At 39.3% G+C, this 23,070-nt stretch overlaps 1 protein-coding gene across 1 annotated transcript in view; it reads right to left on the bottom strand.

Moving 5' to 3' along the window:
• The window catches only part of LOC146460339 (glutamate receptor ionotropic, kainate 2-like), a 26,017-nt gene extending 2,947 nt beyond the window's left edge, over positions 1-23,070 (bottom strand). Inside the window, exons 1-14 of the mRNA XM_085088478.1 lie at positions 23,036-23,070; positions 21,526-21,644; positions 18,137-18,307; positions 15,747-16,016; positions 14,511-14,812; positions 12,974-13,114; positions 9,877-10,050; positions 8,952-9,056; positions 8,268-8,399; positions 6,157-6,366; positions 5,184-5,459; positions 2,805-3,121; positions 2,220-2,390; positions 933-1,114 (exon numbers count right to left, since the gene is read on the bottom strand). Of these exons, the coding sequence (XP_084944604.1) occupies positions 933-1,114; positions 2,220-2,390; positions 2,805-3,121; positions 5,184-5,459; positions 6,157-6,366; positions 8,268-8,399; positions 8,952-9,056; positions 9,877-10,050; positions 12,974-13,114; positions 14,511-14,812; positions 15,747-16,016; positions 18,137-18,307; positions 21,526-21,613 (2,539 nt within the window). The 5' untranslated portion in view covers positions 21,614-21,644; positions 23,036-23,070. The remainder of the gene's footprint in view (positions 1-932; positions 1,115-2,219; positions 2,391-2,804; positions 3,122-5,183; positions 5,460-6,156; positions 6,367-8,267; positions 8,400-8,951; positions 9,057-9,876; positions 10,051-12,973; positions 13,115-14,510; positions 14,813-15,746; positions 16,017-18,136; positions 18,308-21,525; positions 21,645-23,035) is intronic.

The raw sequence follows: 23,070 nt of genomic DNA, 5'->3' as shown, positions 1-23,070 counted from the left end.
GAAAATCTGCAGACCCCTGAAAAAAAATCTGGCGATTCTACAAAAAATAGTGAGATTCTGTTTTTTTCCCCTATCAAACCCCTTTTCCATTGACGGAAGTCAACAACCTCATTCCCAGGGCCTCCTCCCCTTTCAAAATGGCGAACAGACGCGGAGAAAAACGATGAGTTATTGAACACAAGCAATAATCACAGCTCGGTACAAAAAATAGTAAGTACAGTGTTTTTCTTTATTAGTTTATCACTTTATGGCACTAGCATTCCTCGTAAATATTCCATTTTTATTCAACAACTTAATTTATTTCATTTCAGAAAGATTTTTCCCAAAAATCCGTGAGATTGGGAGCCTAGTCGTGAGACCGTGAGAAATGACAAAAAATCGTGAGACTCATGGCAGAACTGTGAGAGTTGGCAGGTCGGCATGGTTACACAGAAGACTGTCACCGTAGTTTGTCAACGCTTTTTGACGGGAAAGTCCATTCAGTGACTTTGCGATCGTTCTTTCGCACTCTAAATTTACAATTCATAATGAGTGACCATTGTAGGTATGAACACAACTTATGGAACTGCGAAAAGAAAACTTGAAAAAATCAGGCTTTATACGGGATTGGAATTCATGCCCGCTGCGATGCCCTTTGATGCGGCCAAAGGTATGGGCAAAATCGTCCTCGTCCTCCAAGAGCAAGAGTGTCACCAAAGATTCCCGGCAAAATCGATTTTTCGTGCAGTAAAACTTAATGAAGTGACAACGGACACCAGGCCACTATTTTACTCCGGTGGGACATGTTTTGGTTCTTGTTTAATTGTCATCATTCTCCAAACAATGTATTTATGTTCAAATGACATAAAAACATACTTTGACTTCTCTAATGTAACTGACACCTTTTGAGGACGTTTTGTTTACAACAAAGAAAACGCCATATTGCATCTAACCTTGTTCCTTTTGTTCCTCAAAGTTGTCCATCATTTCACACTTCACACTCTCTTTCATCCATTTGTGGGTGAAGGTGCTGATCTTAAAATCCTTTTGAAGTCGAAACAGTTCCACATTGAACAGTGGGGTGTATGGAGAGTTCTGTTCAAAGGCGAATCCATAACCATAGGTGTTACCAAATCTGCAAATGATACACAGATCCTTTGTTAACGTTGTAAGCAACAATAGTGACCAGCAGCTAATTTCTCCATATCCATACACTATCACTACCTTATCAAACAAGAAGGTAATGAGAATAAAGGAAATGATCAAAGATGAGAACTGTATTACGCAGTAATGACACAGGCAAACTCGGAAAAAGACATTCCGAGTGCTCCTATCAGGAGTCGATCCTAAGACCTTCCAATTACTAGTTCGGATGCTCTACCACTGAGCTACAGGAGAATCATGGGAGCTAAGGCCATCAAACATTAAACCATTAACCTAGTTTAATGGCCTTAGATCCCACGAGTCTCCTGTAGCTCAGTGGTAGAGCATCCGAACTAGTAATTGGAAGGTCTTAGGATCGACTCCTGATAGGAGCACTCGGAATGTCTATTTCCGAGTTTGCCTGTGTCATTACTGAATAATACAGTTCTCATTTGTTCACCAGTCTTAAAATATCACATCACAATTCCTTTTATGATCAAAGATGTAATGTCTTGATTTTTTAACGGTCTCCTCACTAGTGCCAAAAGAAATATACCACACCATATACTGTTCTCAAACTCATTAATAATTCATAGTGAAATATTAATTCACAAACGAAATTACTGCTATGAAGGAAGTTTGGAGGCGTGATCTTAATTATCATAAAATTTGGTGAACTGTTACTTTGAATTTCTCCAATAATTACAAGACTTCCTTCTATAGTTGAGCCGTTCTACGGAATACCCTACCACAAAATGTGAGACAAGGTGGATCCCTAGGTTTTTTGAAAAAACAAAAGAGTACTTTTCTTCATTGGGCTCCCACATAGCAATCATGTAAACCAGTTACTTTTACTATACTTTTTTAAATACATTTTGTATTGAACTGATGATTTTCCTTTTTTGAGTCTGTGGGTGAAATCCTGAATTGTCACCATTCAAATGAAAGCTATTAAGAAGTATTTTACTGAGGTGCTCATTATTATGCTATAAAAATGAAAGTAACGCTGTTTGTTTTACAATTTATTTAGAGAATGAAATTCGATATTTTTATATGGCTTCGAGCACTTTTTAATATTTGACAAAGAGCATCATTACCCTCCAATGACCTTCAGTTTTCCACAATACTTCTCTTGGCGTGACACATAATCCAAGATCGGTCTGTCGGAGATGAAGGCAAAATCACCAGCCATGGTTCTGTTAATGGCGGCATCAAAACTCGGCATCCAGGTCTTGCGCTGCTCCATGAACTGACCCATCACCAGGTAACTAAAAGAGTCAATTAAAAACCTGAACCATACTGAATAAGGCAACTAAGAACGAGGCAACCTAAAAACAACCAATCACAAAACTGAACCATAACGAGGCAACCATAAAACGAAGAACCACACAACTGAACAATAACGAGGCAACCAGAAAACAACCAACAACACAACTACACCATAACGAGGGAACTAAAACAACCAATGACAGAACTGAACTATAACGAGGCAATAAAAAACAACCAATAACATAACGAGGGAACCAAAACACAACCAATCACATAGCTTTGCCATTACTTGGACACTAGAAATAAACCTATCATGTGAAACAAGTCATGAACTTTCCTGTTATTTCGAAGCTTCTTGGTTCTTAAAAGCAACGGTTTTTAAAACCGATTTTAAAATTACTTCGTTGCCCTACCTTGGAACATCTGTGTTTTGGAAAAACGTTTGTAGTTGCGAGTCTTTGAGCGTTCCGTACTCAATTTTCGTTTGTCGAGACAAGTCTAAGATCGTTTCAATTGGCGTCTGCATCCGTGACACGGTCAGATGAGCTGCCAAATTGGCTGTGTATGTAGCATTGATGATCATCACAGCAAACCAGAACACAGAGACCATTATCCTTCCTGACCAAGCATTGGGATGTTCAGCCCCCTGTCGGACATACGCTTTCCATGATGACCAAATTGAATTACTTAGGCTCAGAGTTTCAGCCTCCTTGACGACTTCTGGATTTAACTAGAATAAAACGAGTACAATAGTAATGAAATGATTTGAGATCAGAATTGGAACCTTAAGGACAGTGCCTACTAATACAGAATTATGTTTGCGCGGTTTCCTAAAAGAAAATTGGGGTAACTGCATATTTACAGAGATAATTAAGCGACAAAAATCCAAAAAAGCAGTAAAAAACAAAGCATGTATGGCGCTTTTTTTCCATATTGAAGCTTTGTTATCTCTAAGTTCTTATTAGCATTAGCATTAGCATTAGCATTGGTATTAGTATTAGTATTAGTATTAGTATTAGTATTAGTAGGCAGCTCCCATAGGAAAACCGAGTATCTCGAGATGTGTAGAAACAAAAGTAGGCACTGTCCTTAAAGGGGAAGTATCACGCAAATTTGCTGTAATTTCAAAACCCAAAAATGTTTGTCTGCCAACAGAAACAACGAAATAATTGTCAAGTTTGTTATAAATTATCACCCCAGTGCAATACAACTGTCGATTAGTGCCTCTGGCCAGACACAGAGTAGGCCGGTATGGATTGACACTTGAAAAATATTAGGCTAATGTTTTTCAAGTTCTCGCATTTTTGTTTCCAAAATGCGCTAGAACAGATCACGAGTTTTTCCTTTCAAGAATTGAATTGATTTCTTTTCTCTCGTCATTCTAGAATTATTTGGCAGCTGATTGAAGGTCTCATTTCATCATTTTTAACAAAAGATATCAAACCCCATGATACTTCCCCTTTAAGCAACGGCGACGACGGAAAAATCGTCCTTTTTCACAGTGGTACATATTTTTTGTCACCCTCTGTGAAACATGCAATGACCACATTCAAGGTACGTAAACCCATGACGATTCATTTTTTCTTTCTTTTTGTGAACTTTAAAGCCCCCACAGACGTTAGCTCCTGGATAGTTCGGCCACATCGCACAAACTACATAAGTTGGAATTATCGCGAATTTATTCAGAATTTAATCAGTTTTAAGTTCAGTTTTTGTTGGCGTCGTCGTCGTCTTTGCTTAGGGTGACTCACAACAGCTTCCAGCACTTACAGAAAAGGGTGCTGTGAACCTCATTATGAAAGCGAGGCTAAGTGCAAAGTGAAAACTTTGCCTCGCTCTCATAATGAGGTTCAAAGCAACTCGGAAAGGGAATTTTTCTGCGATAGAGGGCCAGACTGCTAACATCTTCGATCGGCGAACGGGACTTTGGGCGTGATGCTCAACAAATTTCGCTATAAATTCTGAAAAGTCTCTGAAGAGTCTCTTTGCCGAGACGAAACGCTGCGTCAGACTAGCCTACTAATACTATCGGGGATATTCTTCAGAAGGGATACGATTTTTTTTTTTTTGTATGTACGTGTGAAGGTGATACTATTTTGTCCAAACGTGCTATGGTGTGGTAAGACTGTTCTGTTGATGCTTCACTCCATCAAAGAATCGTAGCTTTCTCTACTCATTGATACCCTGGGCGCTACCTTGACGTCACAATACAAATCACGGAAAATTACGTCATAACATCAATATCGAACAAATGTCATATATGCTCTATCGGATCGATTTTTTAAACTTTTAATCGGTGCACCCTTAACATGTTCTCATGAAATAACAAGGTGACTGTTACACTTCATCCAGTAACTCATTGTGACTCATCTGTACCTGAGTTTAACTACTTCTTCTTTACAAATTATTTTGCAGGGCAATGAAAATCAGTGCAAATCGTTCAAGTAATGTTTAAAAAACGAACAGGAGTGTTTTATCGGGTGTAAAACTACGAGGCGCAGCCGAGTGGTTTTAGACCCGATAAAACACGTGCTGCGAGTTTCCTGAACGGCTTCAAAAACATTCCTGGAAAAGCGTATGTCAATAGAGTTCATAACAATTATGCTTTTGTGGAAGCTGGGAATTAGCATACGAGAAAAACACCGCATACTAATGAGGAGTGTTTTATCAGCTGATAAAACACCGCTTACTAATGAGGAGGTTTATCGATATAAAATTACTGCACGTGATGTATTATCGACCATTTGATAGGTCAATGGGCTTATAAATTATTAATGAGTTTTTGAATGTACCTTTTCAAGTGACTTAGCTTGAAGACATCTGCCATAGTATCCCCAAGGACTAACAAGACTGCAGAACCAAACTAAAACACTCATGACCATTACCAGCACGCAAAGCGCAATCCATAAGGACTTGTTAAACGGTGACAGGAACCGGAAGTAGTTTGCCTTCACGTCCTTGACGCGCATCATGTAGGCAAGTCCAAACGTCATGTAAGGCTGTGTGAAATCTACGGCGGTCTGACGATCGGAGCTGATGGTCATGGGTGCAATACTCAAGTCAGCTTTCTGTGGAGGAACAAGAAAATAACTTTACTGACATCAAGTGTTCCATGACGAAATTCTTAACAAGGTGTAGCTGTGTTGCCAATCGCCAATCAGTCTAATTGAACACCCCAGAAACTGTGGGAGACATGTAGGAGTAACGGATTCAATTAAGGGTCGTTTGCGAAGACGTGCGGATATTGCACTCAAGAGTAAGTGCATCTTCGGCCTCCCCCTCCCCTTCCCCCCACAAATACACACACACACACTCCCATTATTGTCAGAAATGTTATCAAACGTGTCTGCGATTCATTCCAAAGGTCTGTCAAAGGAAAATAAACCATTTGTACTGCAAGAACCACACAACATAGTATGCTGTACAATCAGTGCCTTACCGAAAGGAATATAACCAAACTGTCTGAGATTCATGTCAATAGTTTCTTCAAGATGAGGCGAAATACGCCCGACAATTTTGCCGAAGATGTGTGAAAGAGATCAAACATCTTCGCTTTGCTTCACATTTATCCTTTACAGCTATTTCACGAGCATGATATAGTGGTCGATATCCCATAGCCACTAAGCCAATCAAATTCTAGAATTGTGTTATCCAGTGATCCCGTTTTTAGTAATTATAGATAGGCGCTGGATAATCGCTGAGTAATCACGTGCCCTGATTGGTTGCCGCCAGTAGCTATCAGCTCTCACATCCAGAACATCTTACCTTGTCCCTTATTTCTTTCACAACACCATTCCATTCTCCAGTCAGTTTGTTCTTCACTCCAAATTTACCATCAGGAGCTAGATATATTTTGTATTTAAAGCCAAGCCCTTTCTTCATTTCCTCCAAGATATCAATGGTAAGACCTTCGAATTCATGAGTTCCATTGTTGGAGCATTTGGCGCCGCTTTTACACATCACAAATGGTGGAGCCTACATGACGCGATCAGTTATGTGAGAGAAAAACAGTTAAAGGGACACTGTCGCCTATTCTTGACTGTGCACAGACCACAATATATTTTGAAATATGTTGGAACAACTGGCCAATAGAAACGTTCCTGTTAAGATATTCAATTGTAGTGTGAATGTTAAAACAAAGGATTGTACAAGGTCGCGGCCCTTCCATCATAAATTGCCGCACCATTGTTATCAACTTTGAACATAACAAGGTTTCATAACCAGACACTCAATTAACTATGGTGTCGATGAGTTCTGTTTTGTTAATAATTACCCTACCAACGCACAAAAACAAGTACCAACTACGTTTGGCTCAATTGGCTGTGGATGGCTAAGAAGGACATGGATTGCAATTAAAAAAAATGGCCACTTTTTTCATGTTTTTCCGGTGTATTTAAATACAAATCTCTTTTACTTTCCTCCCGGTGCTCCAAGAGCAATTCCATGTTAGAGTTAACAAATCGACGGCAGTTTTCTATGGTCTATACTCTTATAGACCATAAAATGACGTCAAAAAATGTTCAAAACTTAAGTGAAACCACGAGCCGCAGGCGAGTGGTTTCACTGTTAAGTTTTGGACATTTTATGGCGTCATTTTATGGTCTATTTAACAATTATTCCACGAGCGCGCGTTGGATATGAGATGATAGATAGCCAACGAGGCGCGTAGCGCCGAGTTGGCTATAATCATCTCATATCCAACAAGCGCAAGTGGAATAATTGTTTTATTAAAAACAATCAAGAAATATTGCTAGATTTAACTGATTTCGCTGTGAGAGAAGAACCAGCAGACAATTTATGGCCGCCATTTCTTGGCCATGGTATAATTGCTCATATACCATGGCCGCTCAGCCAATTAAATCCCTTGAATTGCATTATACGATGATCCAGTTTTTAATAAAAGAGTATAGACCATAGAAAACTGCCGTCGGTTTGTTTTTTACAATAACATGGAAAAAGTACGAGCGGAATTGACTATTTTTTTCGTTGAGAAAGCGCGCGCGTTACATCTGACGTCATTTTTATTGTCTGTACTCTTATAGACAATAGCTACGAGCCAATCAGCGCGCGAGAATTTGGACAGTTATTGTAAAAAAAAGTTTCTTTTTCAAATATTTGAGCACTTTTGACCAAAATACAGCCAAATCACCGTGACAGGACTCCTTAAACACCAAAGCTAGAAAGGCATCCTCCAACAATTATCCTTGTATCACAGTCTAACTTATGTTATTTTCACTACTGCTGTGCCAAAAGGACATTTCAAGGCCCACTTTATACCCATTGCAGCCTCGTCCCTAAATTGCACTTAAGCCGCGTTGAATGTAATTCAGTCGTCAGGAAACTGTCAAAAATCACAAAATATCAGCTCCATAACCAAACAAACAACTAATACATTTCGTTTGAGAGGTGAAAGCCTAACAGTCAAATAAAGTTAATTGATCAAATTCTTCACCATCATCATGATCATCATCGTCATCATTATTATAAAGACAACAGCAATTACTTTAACTGCGTGAGAAAAACCGAAGAAATGGTACATCAATGAAAAGGGAAAGGGCCCAACTCAAAAACTGTGCGTCACATCTTCGGTCTGTGCCTTGAAATTTGTATCGGTTCGAACAGTTAAGAGTGCTCAATGCATAAAAGACAATGAACAAACCATGCACTGCGAAAAGACCAATTTCATGCTGAGAAAACTGAAGGCCACCCAAGATAAAAAGTTTAAGATTACAGAAATGGCCTTGAGTTTTGGCTTTAAAATAGAGGATTTCTTTGTACTTTGCTTCACGCTCATGCCTCACATGTCTGACCGCTGTGAAGGGAAATAGAACTGGTAACCAACAGTAAAGGAAAGTAAAGTTTTTCATCTATCTTACCAATATCGTCGTCACGGTAAGATTTTTTCCCTTCAAGATGTTGGGAATGTCTTTTGGTACTGTAGTACTGTTCGATGGCCACACTGGTATCCTATTCTTGAACATTTGAAGTTTATCATTCCATTCTCCAACCTGTAATTTCAACATATAACGATGATAATGTAAGCTATTTAACAAATAGATTTCATTTTGTTGTGCGTCTGTATTCTGATAACGCACAGATAACGTTAAAACGTAGTGAGAACAAAGAAGTGCGTTACTCGCCTGCAGCTCGTAGCGTGACTGATGTTCTTACCACGTTTTGATGTCCTCAGTGCGTTAACAGAATACAGACCCAAGGCAAAATGAAAGCTATTTGTTTTATGCAATGAGCAAGGCATTTCGTTAGCGACCATCCCGTTGACTGAGCGAAGTCGAAAACTTTCAAGTCTAGACTACTGCACACTTGCAATTGTGATCCTCCAAATTAGAGCATAACCCGAAAGAAGTTCACAAACAGTATCTCCAAACCACCCCTTTATTCCAGGAGGAATTTCTGCAGATTTCCGAATATTTTATTAGTAATTCACTGTGCCGTTTTGCCACCTTTTGATGTTATCTGACCTTCGACGTGCCCAGGAGTCAACTTTTGCGGCACATTACATGCAGGGTCCTTTGTAGAACTTCGGATTGTATGGAAATTACCTTGTATTGTCCATCTGCCCTCAGATTGACGACATCAAAGTTTGCAGAACCGGAAGCATCTGGATCATTAGCTTGGATGTTACCCATGACACCTTCAACACTGACCTGACAAAAGAAACAAGGCATTGGCGAACACCTTCACCGGTTCGCATATTGAAATTGACAAACACTCCTCAAAATTATTAATAATAATTCATCAACACCGTGGTTGGATATGTGTTCCTAATAGACCATTTCCGAGTTGCTTCGAACCTCATTATGAAAGCGAGGTTAAGTGCAAAGTTTTTGTAATGAAATTTAGTTTTTATTCATATGCAAACAAAACTAATTTTCATGTGAAAAGTTTTGCACTTAGCCTTGCTTTTCTAGAGAGGTTTACAGCAACTCGGAAATGGCCTATTACCGAAACATTATGCCAACTTTAGCCTTGAATTTCTCCAAGAATTATTGATCATTTGAGAAGTAATATATCAAACACGAGGAAGAGTGTTTCCTCCGATTTCCAAACACCGAGAAGTAGATTGGAAAAACGAGGCGCAGCCGAGTTTTTTGAACCAACTTCTCAGTGTTTGAATATCTGATGAAACACGCTTTCTCGTGTTTGATATATTAATTCGTGAAGAGAAAACAGGGGAAATCGATACCGTGAAAGAGGTGTCGAAATGTGACCTTAATTATCATAAAATTTGGTGAGCTTTGCTTTTGAATTTCACTAAGAATTTTTAATACTTTGAAAAGCCATATCAAACACTCGAAAGAGTGTTTCATTTGATTCCAAACACTTCCAAGTTGGTTAAAAAGTCAACTCGGCTTCACTACTCGATGTTTGGAAATCTGGTTAAACATTCTTCCTCGTGCTTGATATATTTGATAGATATATTGAATCATTTCCCTTGTAAATAAGACTTATTAATAGTTTATTTACCTTATTTAAGTGTCGAGCGAGTTCCTTTCCGTTGGCATTTTCGGGTTGTTCCTGTAAATCACCACAGAATCCCAGATAAGTTGGCGGTTTGGACAAATCTACTCCGCTGTTGACTGCTGTCTTTATCCCTTCGGCAGCGACCAACACCGAATCATAAACTCTCCCTGCAGGCACCTGTAAACAATACAAGAAAAAAGACTTCGGCGATAAGGAGGGTAAATGGAATTTATTAACTTAAGCAGCTACTCAGGCTTGAGCATAGCTGCTTAACGCCCCATCCACTCTAATGCGCTTGCAAAAGTGTCCTTTTTCTCAGCGAAAAAGTGGCAAAATATGTTCATCCGCACTAGCGTTTACGTATCGTTTTCTCGTGTCCACACTAAAACGCTCGAAAATAATGAAAAGGACTGGGACCTGGGATTGCGCATGTGTTAACATCACAAGACCAAAATTGCTAGACCATCACTGGACGGTTAAAGTGCCTATGAACCGAAAATTGTTTTCATTTAGTTTTAAAGTTTACCTTTAAAAATACAAGTTTCCAAAGTTTGAGAACTGTAGACTTAAAAATGACGATTTTACAAGCCTTTAAAGTCGTGCTATTTTACTCTCAAAAATGGTATTTGAATCGCGCGGCCAAAATACCACGTGATATCAACCTCTGACGTCACTTTGTTGCCACTTTCGTTCCCGCAATATGGAGGAAAAGAGGCAGCGAGGGCGGTATTGCGTTGCTGGTACGCCAAACCAGCAAAGCTGCCAAAACAGATCGTTTACCCCAGGTATACGAATGTACCAATTTCCCGCTGATCCGGCTGTGAAGGCCAGATGGGTCCAGTTTGTCCGTAGACATAGGCATGATTTCAAGAACCTGACGTCAAAATACACTTCACTCTGTTCGGCTCATTTCGAGGATTCGTGTTATGAATGCAGTTTATCCGTTCTAAGCAGCATGGAGGCCGCGAGGATGAAAGTAAAGTATTGCCTGAATAGGACGCGATCCCAACGAGGGATACTACTACTCCACCAGGTCAAGAAGAACTTAGAGAGCGAAGTAAACGCATTGGCAATTTCCCTGCAGCAACGGTACTCTAGCGAACCTACTAAATTCTCGACTTTGCATTCTGTACATTGGCACCTGAAAATATGAAGTCAACGTTAAAACAGAAATGAGCTTACAGCAAAAACGTCAGGCCATTCAAAATGAAAAAAAATATCTCATATTTTGATAGGTCTTTTGACGATCGAAAGATCAGACAGCCAGATTCAGGATGTAAGATCAACGAGTCGCAAGCTCAAAGTAAATCCGTTCGGACATTGCTGCGCACAGGTTAAGAATATAAAAATACCTATACTGACCAACTGTCTACAGGAACTCTTTTCTCATATCGCGCTTCCAGCGCTGTTGGTGTAAGGCCATCGTCGTCTAATTTTCCTTGACTTCGATTTCCTCTCCCGTGTTCTCGTCGCCAGCGTCAACTTGGGCCAGAGGTTCGTCTTGATATGGCGTAATTTTGCTATAAATTACATCGTAATCTTCATCGTTTCCCTCTTTGACATCTTCGTCCCCGGGGTTACCGGGCATATCTGAAAATTCGCTCATTTCTGAATCGCTAGACATGTTTCCTTCCAAGCTCGCTCACTTCCCAACAAGGCACTTTGACAACGCAAACAAACCCGTGGCAACAAAGTGACGTCACGGTTTGGTGAATTTGGAAAAATCTCGGCCCATTCGCCTGACCATTTTTTAGGGTAAAATAGCACGACTTTGAAGGCTTGTAAAATCGTCATTTTTAAGTCTAGAGTTCTCAAACTTTGGAAACCTGCATTTTTCAAGGTAACCTTTAAAACTAAATAAAAACAATTTTTGGTTCATAGGCACTTTAAAAGCTTCATGGACTAACCTTCTCAAGATAAATATTGACGAACACTGTAGGTTTATTCAAGTACCGTGAGTTAAATCAGGCGCACCCCAAGAGAACATTTAAGCAAAATACTAAGAATGTTGTCTCTTCTGTTCCCAGAACGTTTCCTGTTCTTTTAAAGACATGGTTTGCAGTTTTTAGGAGACGGAAATTTATTCTCCGAATTTACTAGATGTTATTGGTTTTACGAAAATGCAAGCTGACCTTAAAAGAAATTAGTTTTCCGGTAATACAATAACTTTGAGCTGACATTTTTACAAAGAAAACTGTTTTTTTTTTCTTTACGACCAAATTCGAATTTCTTATGCGATTAAGGCCATCGGAACAGATATTCACTGAATTGAGCCATTGGGTGCATCTGTTAAATTTCGCTTTAAAACGTACTCGTGCTCTTGTTTCAAAGCGAAAATACCATTCCTAGCCTAACGCAAGGGTCTTTTATTCTATCTTTTATAGATGGAGAGATTCATTTGAAAAGAGAAAAGAATAAGAAATTGAAAACTACAGTCCTAGCCAAGTTAAGTTGTGACACTTCACAACCAAGTCAATACTATCCTTCCCGTGCTCCCCTCCCCCTCAATGTTGGTTTTTAGCAATTCTGCTGGCAAATCTTGTGAACCAACATTGAGAGGGCAGGGTGACGAGATCCGTGACTGAGACTCTAAAGCCCTGGTCAAACGGCGCATGATAGTCAATGATAGTTGATGATAGTTGAAGCGCGCGGGCTCGTTTGACCACCAACTATCATGCGCTATCATCGGCTATCACAAACTATCATTCACTTTGAGCGTGTTCAAATTCTTCATAATAGGTGATGATAGTTTTTCCCGTTTGACCACGCGTTTCCACCAGCGCTCTCAAGATTTATTTTCAGTTACTTCTTCCAACAACTGAAGGAAAACGAAGCAGGCAGCTGCTTTCTTTCGCCGCGAAAAATTCACCCCCGCGAAGTTTTGTTTGCGATGTTGACACTCGGCAGATGCCTTACACTAGAGGCTCACGGTAAACTATCGTCAGCTATCACGAGCTTGTTTGAGCCGTTTGACCACCCGCTTGATAGTTAATAATACTGGATGATAGTTTTGAGCATCATCAACTATTATCGACCATCGTGCGTCGTTTGACCAGGGCTTAATTCTCTTTTGTGTAGACTATAAGGAAAGTGAATTTACCGTAAACTTCTTGTGTGGTATCTGAAGGTTCCACGCTTGTTTGAACTGTTGAAAGCGATCGTTCTTAGCAAAAGAAGGCTTAATACCCAACAGCCCGAGCATGTTTTTTGGTACAACACCAGATAGGCCTAACAGGTCTGCCTGTAAACCAAACAAACACAAAGCAAAAGTAAACATTTACAACCCGATATTTCAACTACTACAGGACCAGGGTTTAAGATAAAAAAAGAAAACAGCTGCTGAAATTTCAATTAAAAATATTCTTGAGTAGATAATGATTAACTAAAGGGTATTTCTCAGTTGCTTTAAGCCTCGTTATGAAAGCGAGGCTATTTGCTAAGTTCTTATTATGAAAATTAGTTTGCATTTATAGTTTCCAACTGCGTGCCATAAAACCAAAACCAAAGTAATTACTCTGGCCAACCGCAACAGATCGATGTAAACAACACAACGAGCCAATCAGAATTCGAAGCAAATACATGTAACTGGCGCAAAGCGCGGGGGAAACGCGTGCGGCCAAAACACGATTGGTTTTGGTGTGGATTACATTGCATTTAGCTGGGAAAAGTGGCGCGGGTTTTGTTAACCAATCATGGAGCGTAGTAATGCAAAACCAAAGCAAACGGGAATTACTTTCGACACTCCATATATAATTTAAAACCCCTCTATGCAAACAAAACTAATTTTTATGTGAAAAGATTTCCACTTAGCCTCGCTTTCATGATGAAGTTCTCAGCAACTCGGAAATGAATATTATACCCATCTCATTAGCCTGTGTGGCTAGAAACGGGGACGAAAGAAGGGGATAGGCTATTTCCGAGTTGCCGTAAACCTCTTTATGAAAGCGCGGCTAAGTTCAACGCTTTTCATATGAAAATTAGTTTTGTTTGCACATGAATGAATGAACTAATTTTCATAATAAAAACTTTGCACTTAGCCTCGCTTGTATAACGAGGCTTAAAGCAGCTCGGAAATTGTCATACGCAATCTCTCGCACATCATTATCATGTATGCCTTGCTGTTTGTGTGGCTATTGGGCCGATCTGTTGTGATTTTTGCCAGTTTGTCTGTAGCTTAAATTACATTCCATCGGATTCGACCCGACTTGGATCGCCGTATAAATTGAGCCAAGAGATAAATCACTTATGAAATGTATACAAATGTATATATTTATGGGGTTTAATTATTCTGGTACCTATTAAAGGGGGTAAGACGGAACAAATATGGCAGAAAACCTAACTACTTGCTAGCACTAGTTTAGGGTGGAAATGAACTGGAACAACACCCACAAACGAGGATGTGGTAAGTTTCAACAAGGACGACCACCAAAAGTTCCCCCCTCCCCTCCCCTCCCCTCCCCTACGCTGGTCAGGGCATTGTCATCCCCAAAGCACATCCGGGTCTTCTAGCAGTTTCTCGGGAGGGCTCTGAAATGAGTATGGGATCAGGGGTGAAATGGTGATCTTAAGCATTTACTCTAAATTCAAACGTAACCGTACTCAATCTCATTCTCAGCATCATAAGGTTTTTGTTTTACCTCCTGGTTTCCAAAGTCCGAAAAAACCCACGTCCACCTTTTCAAGTCCATTCCCTTTTCCTTTGCCTTTGCCTTTCCCTTTGGCTTTTCCTTTGCCTTCTTTAAGACCAAGCTGACGGCCCACGCGGGACAGAAAACGACTGCAAGTCGAGTGCTTTCAGTTGTTCGTAAATACTCTAGCGTCGCCCCTTGGATATAAAATTCTCGCACTTTGAATGGATTAGGAGTGAAGAGACTGGCTGCTACCACATTCCATTCATTCTCGTTGGCAATCAAGCGAAAGGCCGAATGACCTTTGGACACTGTAAGCGAGAGTGTGCATTCAGTGAAATTATATTTCTGCACCTTTCAATAACATACAAACTCTGAACTTTAACCCCAACTAATAATGTGCGTGTTTTACTACCGTCAATAATTAATGGCCACACTGATAATCAATCATAATCATGGCCATAATTATCATAATTACCGCCACATAATTATCATAATTATCATTATTATGGCCACAACCGAATGACCACAAAAAATACAGAAACCGACAAAATGGATCGACCTCCGCCAATCACAGAGCACGAACATGACCTTTTGACCCCGTTGAGCCGAACGTTTTTGTTTTCTAAGAGGTCAGCTTAAGTGATTGACGGCAGTGAAAAGCGTAACGGTTGGTTAAATTTTGAACTTCAGAGTCGGCATGTTATTGAAAGGCGCAGTAGCATGAAGATATTAAAATTCGCTCTGTCTTTCACTTGCAATTCTCACCACTGAAGAAGAGGCAGGTCGTCGGAACTTCTGAAAAATAGATCTTTTTCAGCGTAGGCACATCGTCAAAACAATTTCATTATCGTCAACCTCGTACTCGAACATTTGCGCTACACAATCAAATCTACCTTTTGGCTCTGTGAAATTGTTATGTAGATGTTAAAAACACGTCAAATATGGCAAGTGGTTCATCAGGGGTTCAAAACTTCGAGAAACAGATAAATACACGAGGACTCAGGATGAGTGCTTTTATTGTCTTGGTTTATTTGGAACCCCTGATGAGCCATGAAGCCCGAGTTTTTTTTTTCATGACTTCTCGAAAGAAACTTTTATTTTTTACAGGAAAATATACAAAGTCACTGCCAACCTGCGGCAATAGACCCTCCTCCAAAATGGCGGCCGAAAAATCAATTAAGTTAAATCTATCATATTTTATATGCGAATCTGTGTAGGTTTGCAAAAACTTTTCAATCATACCTTCTTTTTCTTGGCTTCCTAAAACGGCCATCGTTTGCCACTTGTAATGCTTCATGATTTCTGCAATCACTTTGGCTCGCAGTGCCTCTGTGGGGTTCATGCGCACTAGATAACTTGTCCCTTCACTATCCACTGGTAACGTCTCAAGGCTGGTCAGCGGAGCAATTTGAGGAACACGCGCTCTGATGCAAAGAGGCTGTGTGGCAACTACGGCGGACGTTTCCATTGGACCAATCAGGATTGAGATGTTGCTACTCAGTAAACCATTAACTGTGGAAGTAGACGTAACACGAGCACAGTAAATATTTCCCTCAATGACTTCCTCCGCTTCGAGGCAAGATATTAACCCTCTGGGTACCAAGAAGGGAGGTATTAATTTAACACAAAAATGAACATGTTTACAAAGATGACGGTTGTGCTCGTTCTTTACGACAGGATTTTACAAACTCATATACATTTGTTGATAGGGCATAAAATGTACTTTGATATGGAAATTATGGGATATGTCAAAATTATGACACCATGAAACGTAAAAATCTCCGGATAACGGTAAAAACCTCTACATGTAATCTTTTGAGGGCCACTAGTTATTCAGCTGAAGTACTGTCCCTTGCTACCTACCCTCTTTGAATAAAGTTGATTGTATTGTATTGTAACACAGAAAGAAAGAATAGCGTCCAGAGTCTAAATTCCCACTTTTACGTTCTCTGAGATGGAAGGTGTAATTAGGTGGACATATGGCTCCTTGGTACGCAAAGAGTTAGGCTCAGATGCAAAGGTTTTGTTACCATGGAAATACAGGTCTCTCTTTTTCAACAGAAAAGAAGAAACAAAGAAAGTGAACAAAAAGAGAGCAAAAACGATAAGGAGAAATCTCTACTTGTGGGGTAAGGTTTTGGTAATCTTGAAGTGCTCTTTTCAATTAAACCTTTATAGCTAACTGCAAGGGCCTGTGGACAAAGCAACGGCGTTGGACCGTGGTGAAAAAACGAGTAAATTTCACAAAACAATACCAATTAAGATGGGATACACATAAAACATCTTCTGTGTTGATCAAATATTTCGTCCGGCCATCCGAAACTTCTTCAGGGAATAAAACTAACTACTAGAAAACAAAAATTAAAAAGCTCGTAACGTCTTCTTGTAGTTGGTTTTAATTCCTGAAGAAGTGAAACAGTGCCTGGAGAAATAATAGAGCGGCACAGCAATATATGTGCATCCCAGCCTTGCAGTCAATCATCCTTCCTTCTTGGGACGGTTGTGCTTTTTTCCGGCAGAAACGATGCCCAAGAAGAAATTCAAAATTTTGTCAAGTGCCAGGTGCTCTTTTGTAAAAGTTGAGAAGAGAAGGAAATTAAAGCAACGACGCTTCCAACAGGCTTTCGCTTTTCAACTGAGTGGAGCAAATCCCTTGGTACAAATAAATCATTCAATTGTATTGAGCAAAAATTCCATCCTCCCTTTCTACGACATAGGTTTCGGCTCATGTTGGAAGAATTAGTATTTTCTTTTTCCAAGTATGCCTGTGTCACTAACTGAAAAAAAATCTATCATTGATTCACCAGGCTCAAAACACAACATCACATTCTATTTCACATGATGTTATCCAGTACGTAAATTCATAATCGTTTCAAGCCTGTAAAGTGGTTTGGTGGATCAGCTTCAGTGATAAAGTCGCATTCGGTTACGCGCCAAAGACGACTGGAAACAAGGCTGCCGTGACTACAAGCGGACACTGAACACTGAACCTCTACAGGTATCTTACGAATAACAAACTGACCAGCTCCCAGTTGGCTAATGATAAGTCAGTTGGTAGAGCACTGGAATCCTGTTCAAACCTGATTTTCTTCTTTTCGGGCTGCTTAAAGGGAGGGGTATACGGTTCTGCGCATGTCCATGAATCAAAATACTTTATCGCCTTTGCTCACTATGACCCAAGCCTGTTTAATTTAATTCATTGTTAGGGAACCATTCGGAAGGGAAAAGGTAACTCGGGTGGTAATTTTTTGCATATGATTGCGTTTTTTCGCATGCAAATAAGTGTTAACACATCAACCGCGGAATAAATCCTACGGGTCAACGCTAAATTCAATATCGACAATATGAGTGTAATCCACTAGCATTTCTGTGAATTTTGGTCATCACTCATTTTGCTTGGACTAATTATAGAATCAGTGTGATTACTGAAGTACATGTGAGTGGGATTTTTAAGGCCATAAAGTTGATAAGAAAGAGAAAAAAGCATTTAGATTCATGCACATACGGTTGAAATGTGAACCCCTCCCTTCAAGTTGCGTACATAACTGCGATGGTCTCTCATTCATTCATTATTTCATCGGTTGTTCAAATACTTAAGTGTATTTCACTTTCATACACTGAAGAGTTCTTACCTTTTTCGATATTGTCAAAGTCATCGGTAGGATCTGAGTACCTTACCAAACCTCGTAGCTCTATGCCCGGGTAGTTGGTAGAGTCATCATTAATTTGAGCTATAGCCAGTTTAAACGCTTCTTCTTCGACGGTTCCATTGATCCCACGATTAGGTGGTGGGAATATTGCCCCTGAAATGATACGACAACATTTTGAAAGGCCTATTTATAATTCCAGTTGAACTAAGCGATCCACTGAAATGCCAAGCCTACAGTTACAAGGTAGCTTACTAGATGTTTCAACTATAGTGAATTGAATAAATGTGATGGAATATGTTGAGCCTGGTGAATAAATGAGAATGATTTATTAATCAGTAAGTGACACCGGCAAACTCGGAAAAAAAAATCGGAGTTCTCCTATCAGGAGTTCGAGTTCTCCTATAGTGAATTGATTGGGAAAGTTTTGGTATTTTTTAAAAGCGATGCGAACGCTTCCGGTCAAATATAATCAATTATTAATTCTTTTATCCGAAGTTCAAATATATGACATTTCATATTCACTTCAATCTCTTCCACCGATATCTTACGAACTCGCAAAATGACCAGCTCCCAGTTGGCTTGATAGCTCAGCTGGTAGGGCACTGCACCAGCATCGCTGTTGTATTGTGTTGTATCGTATCGTATTGTATTGGATAGGTCATCGGCTCGAATCCCATGGATGGATGGATGAATGACTAAAGCTGCAAAACGTGAGGGGTGGTGTATATAAAAATAGAGATAAATATTAACGCTAATCTTAAGAATAATATTTACAGTTAACATTTACAATAGAATTGACGTTGAAATATATGTAGATAAAAATCTAGTTACAACAAAATTAGATGTCCACAGATATTCATTAACAATAAATGAATTCCCTTTGTCTGAAGCGCTTGGTTGAAGTGGAAACAACGGCAAACTTGAATTCCTAATAAATCCTCAGCGCGTAACCGTCCTTTACAAACCTGAAATTTACGTGTATTCTCCTCTGCGTTCTTCCCATACTTTTTGTGGTGCTATTTAGGAGAATTTGTTTAAACATCAGGATATTTCATCTCTAATGATACAATTATTCCACGAGCGCGTGTGAGATGATAGATAGCCAACAATCAAAAACAATCAAGAAATATTGCTAGATCTTGCTGATTTCGCTTTGCAAGAACAACCAGAAGACAATTTAATGTCTATTTTACAATTTTACAACTTTACAAATTTTACAACTCCTTATGTACCGAAATCGTCAACTCGTCCTCCTCTATCTCCTTTAAAAAAGCACTTAAGGTGTTTTTCTATAATAACTATTAGTAGTTTCCATTTTCTTGTAGCTTTTCTTATCGCAATATATCCCTCCGTTTGACATTGTAATTGTATGAAATTGTAATTGTATCCGTCGTCGTGTTCTTATCTTCTTTTTGGATTTCATCTTGTAAAATAATAACTGAGGAGACCTAATTAATATAAGCTTCATAGTTTCCTTTAGGTCTCCTCGCCATTGTTACATCTATTTTTTTTTTTTTTTGTTTACATTGTATTTGTGCTGTGGCAAAATAAATAAATTTTAAATAAATAAATTTCAAATATTTCTCTGCCATAGTATAATGGCTGATATTCCATAGCCCCTAAGCGAATCAAATCCCGGGAATGGCATTATACAATGATGCAGTTGTTAATAATTTCCTTTATTCTCGTGACCTGTCGTTGATCAAGTCGTGATACTGTAAATTAGTCGCCGGTCACTAGTGAGGCGTAAAGGCTTAACCTCCAATATCTCGAACTTTGTCGAACCTAAACATCTTGTGTTTCCCCTCCCCTTATGCTTCGAGCTATCGGGATTCGATCACTTGCTAAATGAGTTAATTTTCTTTTGATTAACATTCAGTGATAACATTCGCTGTAGGAGTTATTTAATAAACGCTCCGACACAGCAGGAGGATTTCAAATGCCAAATAAAGTCTCTGATAAAGCCTTCACAATGACGGGCGGTACGTCAACTGAAACCTCTAGCCGCATTTGTCCCACTGTTTTTATCACTGCAATCAAACCAAGACAGCCTCGTAAATCAAAATTCGGACTCAAATACTTCAAAATCTCTGCGTATCCTATTCAAACCCAAACCTCTACCACTCGGCATGACAAAAAAATCACACAGAGTATTGTATCTTTCCAAAGAAATTGATGAACAGTTTGTAAGCGTGGCTATTGTACTTGAAATATTCAATCGTCCCCAATCCGCCTGATAAGAGTCTCAACAAATGTTTAATTGATAACCTCACTTCTCAGGCCTCTTCAACTCAAGCCGATCAAGCTTCAATTCTTTCCAAAGCCAACGTTAACTAAGAGTCTCAAATTTTGGTCTGCATATATAGAGGAGCTAAACAGTACCAGATGGATTTATACCTTAACCCTATACATTTAAGAATTACATTGACGGCCTGTGTTAAAGTTTGAACCACCAAATAAAACAGCTGGTTATTAAAGTGTGCAAGGTGTTTCTAACAATTCTGTCGGCTAGAAATCCCAAAATGTGACCATTTAAATGGAAGCTACTGAGCAGTATATTCATGTGGTGCTGTTTATTTTGCTGTACAATACAGTTCCTACCTTTTCAGACCATAATCCCAACATGGACCTTTCAAATGAAAGTTATTTAGGAATATTGTTTCCCCATGGTGTTGTTGTTGACTTTCTTTTGCTGGTGGTTTGTTTGAACTGTCTTCCGCTTATGTGTGCCCATTCAAACAAAGGCTACTCAAAAGTGATTCCTGTAATGTCCGGCCTCCTTTTCACCTGACTTGCAGAATGAATCTGAATATTTCTGGGGATGTATAAGCGATTCACTAATGGTGCCACGTTTTAATACACGCTGACTTCCAAATATACTGATCTTGTTGATACAAGCCATTATAATCTTGCCAAAAAGCTCAAAACTTTGGAACTTTTTAAGGCCGTTAAATTCAACGTATTATCAGCCTCGACCGCTAGCTTTGAACTTGAAGATGTTGTATATATTTGAGTGTAAGACGCACTGATAGCATTTTAATATACTTTTAAACTCCATTGAATTGTATTTAATATTTAGTTCCACTTGTATTTAATTTAGTAGTAATGTTTTGTACACGACCCCACAAGCTTTCAGCTTTCATATACATCGTGTACAAATAAAGACAACCCACCTACCTACCTAAGTCAACTTCTAACTTTTAAGTCTGTGGATAAAATCCAAAAGTGTGACCATTCAAATGAAAACTACTTAGCAGTACATGTACTTGTACATTCAGGATATGTATAAGCCAAGACCGAAAAATACACAGTACTTGCGTGCCTTACTTAACTGACTATAGTGGTATACCTTCAGATGACGCTAAACTCACCTATAAATATTTCAGTCACTGCTAGCGAAAAATTCACCAACAGTGAAATAGTCGCGAAACATCCGATGCACGTCCAAGATGGCCGCATTATGTTAGAGAAGCACACACCAGGAGCCAACCTGCAAAATATCATGCATTTAGCGATACAATAACTTTTTAGTTCACTGAGAGATTAGGTTTATATTCCTAACAAGGAAATATTGAAATTTTTGTTTTTGATTATTACAGCCGATTAAAAGTTGCATTATTAAAACACAGTTGCAGTACGATAATTTGTTCGCAAAATTTACCAATAAAATCCAGGCGTAAAATTTTATGGCGTAAGTGATAACATCCGGTCTGATTCCCTGAGATTCGTAAAATTGAAACAATTCTTGTATTAATTATAAGGCAAAAATAGAACCCTGTCATGAAAATTATGACAGTGCATTTTTAAATATTAATTAATGGCTGGTGGCGTTTTCATAAAACGAATCGATTACGTCCAATAGGTACTCAAATCCTCTTTTCGTGTTTGTCACTAACTTAGATTTAGAGCGAAATTGTTGCACCGTTTTTAACACTTCATCCTTCGGAATTCAACAAGATGCTGGTTAGTTAACTTCCATTCTTATTTTTATGTCGACTAAGTTGATTCCTAGTTGTATTGTAGCGGTCAATAAAGGCAGGTGCTTGGATAACATTCAACATTAAAGTTTAAATTTCTAACAAAGATTGTCAGCATCCGTCAGTGTGGCATAACAAACAGAACACAGTAAAAGTGCCCTAGGCTACCACTCTCGCAAGCGGTCATCTTCCTTGACAACCACCATGTCCACGAAATACCTTAAAAATCACTACCTCGCACAAAAGCGGTACATTTAGCATAAGGCCTTATGCTCCTAATTATGTCGCCAGTGCTCAAGTACTAAGTATAGGGCCATCCCCATTCTTTACTTCGTTTACTGCGATTCAAAAGACCCAATTTTTGGCAGTAGCTGTAAGCTGCAGCCGGCGGGAGGTCACCCAATTCAGTTTCATTGTCGATTGTTATGGATGCATTTTGTACGATCTTGGGCCAAAACATGGATCCTTTGCAATCCATCTTAGCTTTGTGACCACAATACAGATGGTGATAAGTTACTAGGCCTCTTGGATCCAGACTACTCCTTGGCTTTCTATTTTCACTCGTTTCTGTTTTACCCTGACCGAACGATGTGAAATTTTTAAACCGCAATGATGGTAAACGGAGACAATAGCAAATCCCGAAACGCCACCACAAACTCCATACAAAGTCTTTGAATGGCAATGCAAACACGAGAATCAAAACATTTTAATCGCTGTACTTGTGCCTGGTTTCTGGGGCTTTATATGCTTGTACTTGTACTCACGTCGCTAAAAAGCAGTCTTAAGCAACCACCTTGAGCAAAGGATTGCCTTTCACGACGCCGTCGAGAGTGCATTGACTTTCAACTGTTTCAAGAGATCCCAACGTATTTCTATGACTATTATTCGTCACATACTCTCTTACCGCTGATAATAATTCTTGGTTTGCACGCTAGCACT

Source organism: Pavona decussata, unplaced genomic scaffold, assembly GCF_977016875.1.
Source record: "Pavona decussata unplaced genomic scaffold, jaPavDecu1.1 SCAFFOLD_214, whole genome shotgun sequence".
NCBI classification, from domain to species: domain Eukaryota; kingdom Metazoa; phylum Cnidaria; class Anthozoa; order Scleractinia; family Agariciidae; genus Pavona; species Pavona decussata.
The sequence above is the reverse complement of the archived record's forward strand: the minus strand, read 5'-3'. Positions and strand labels throughout refer to the sequence as shown.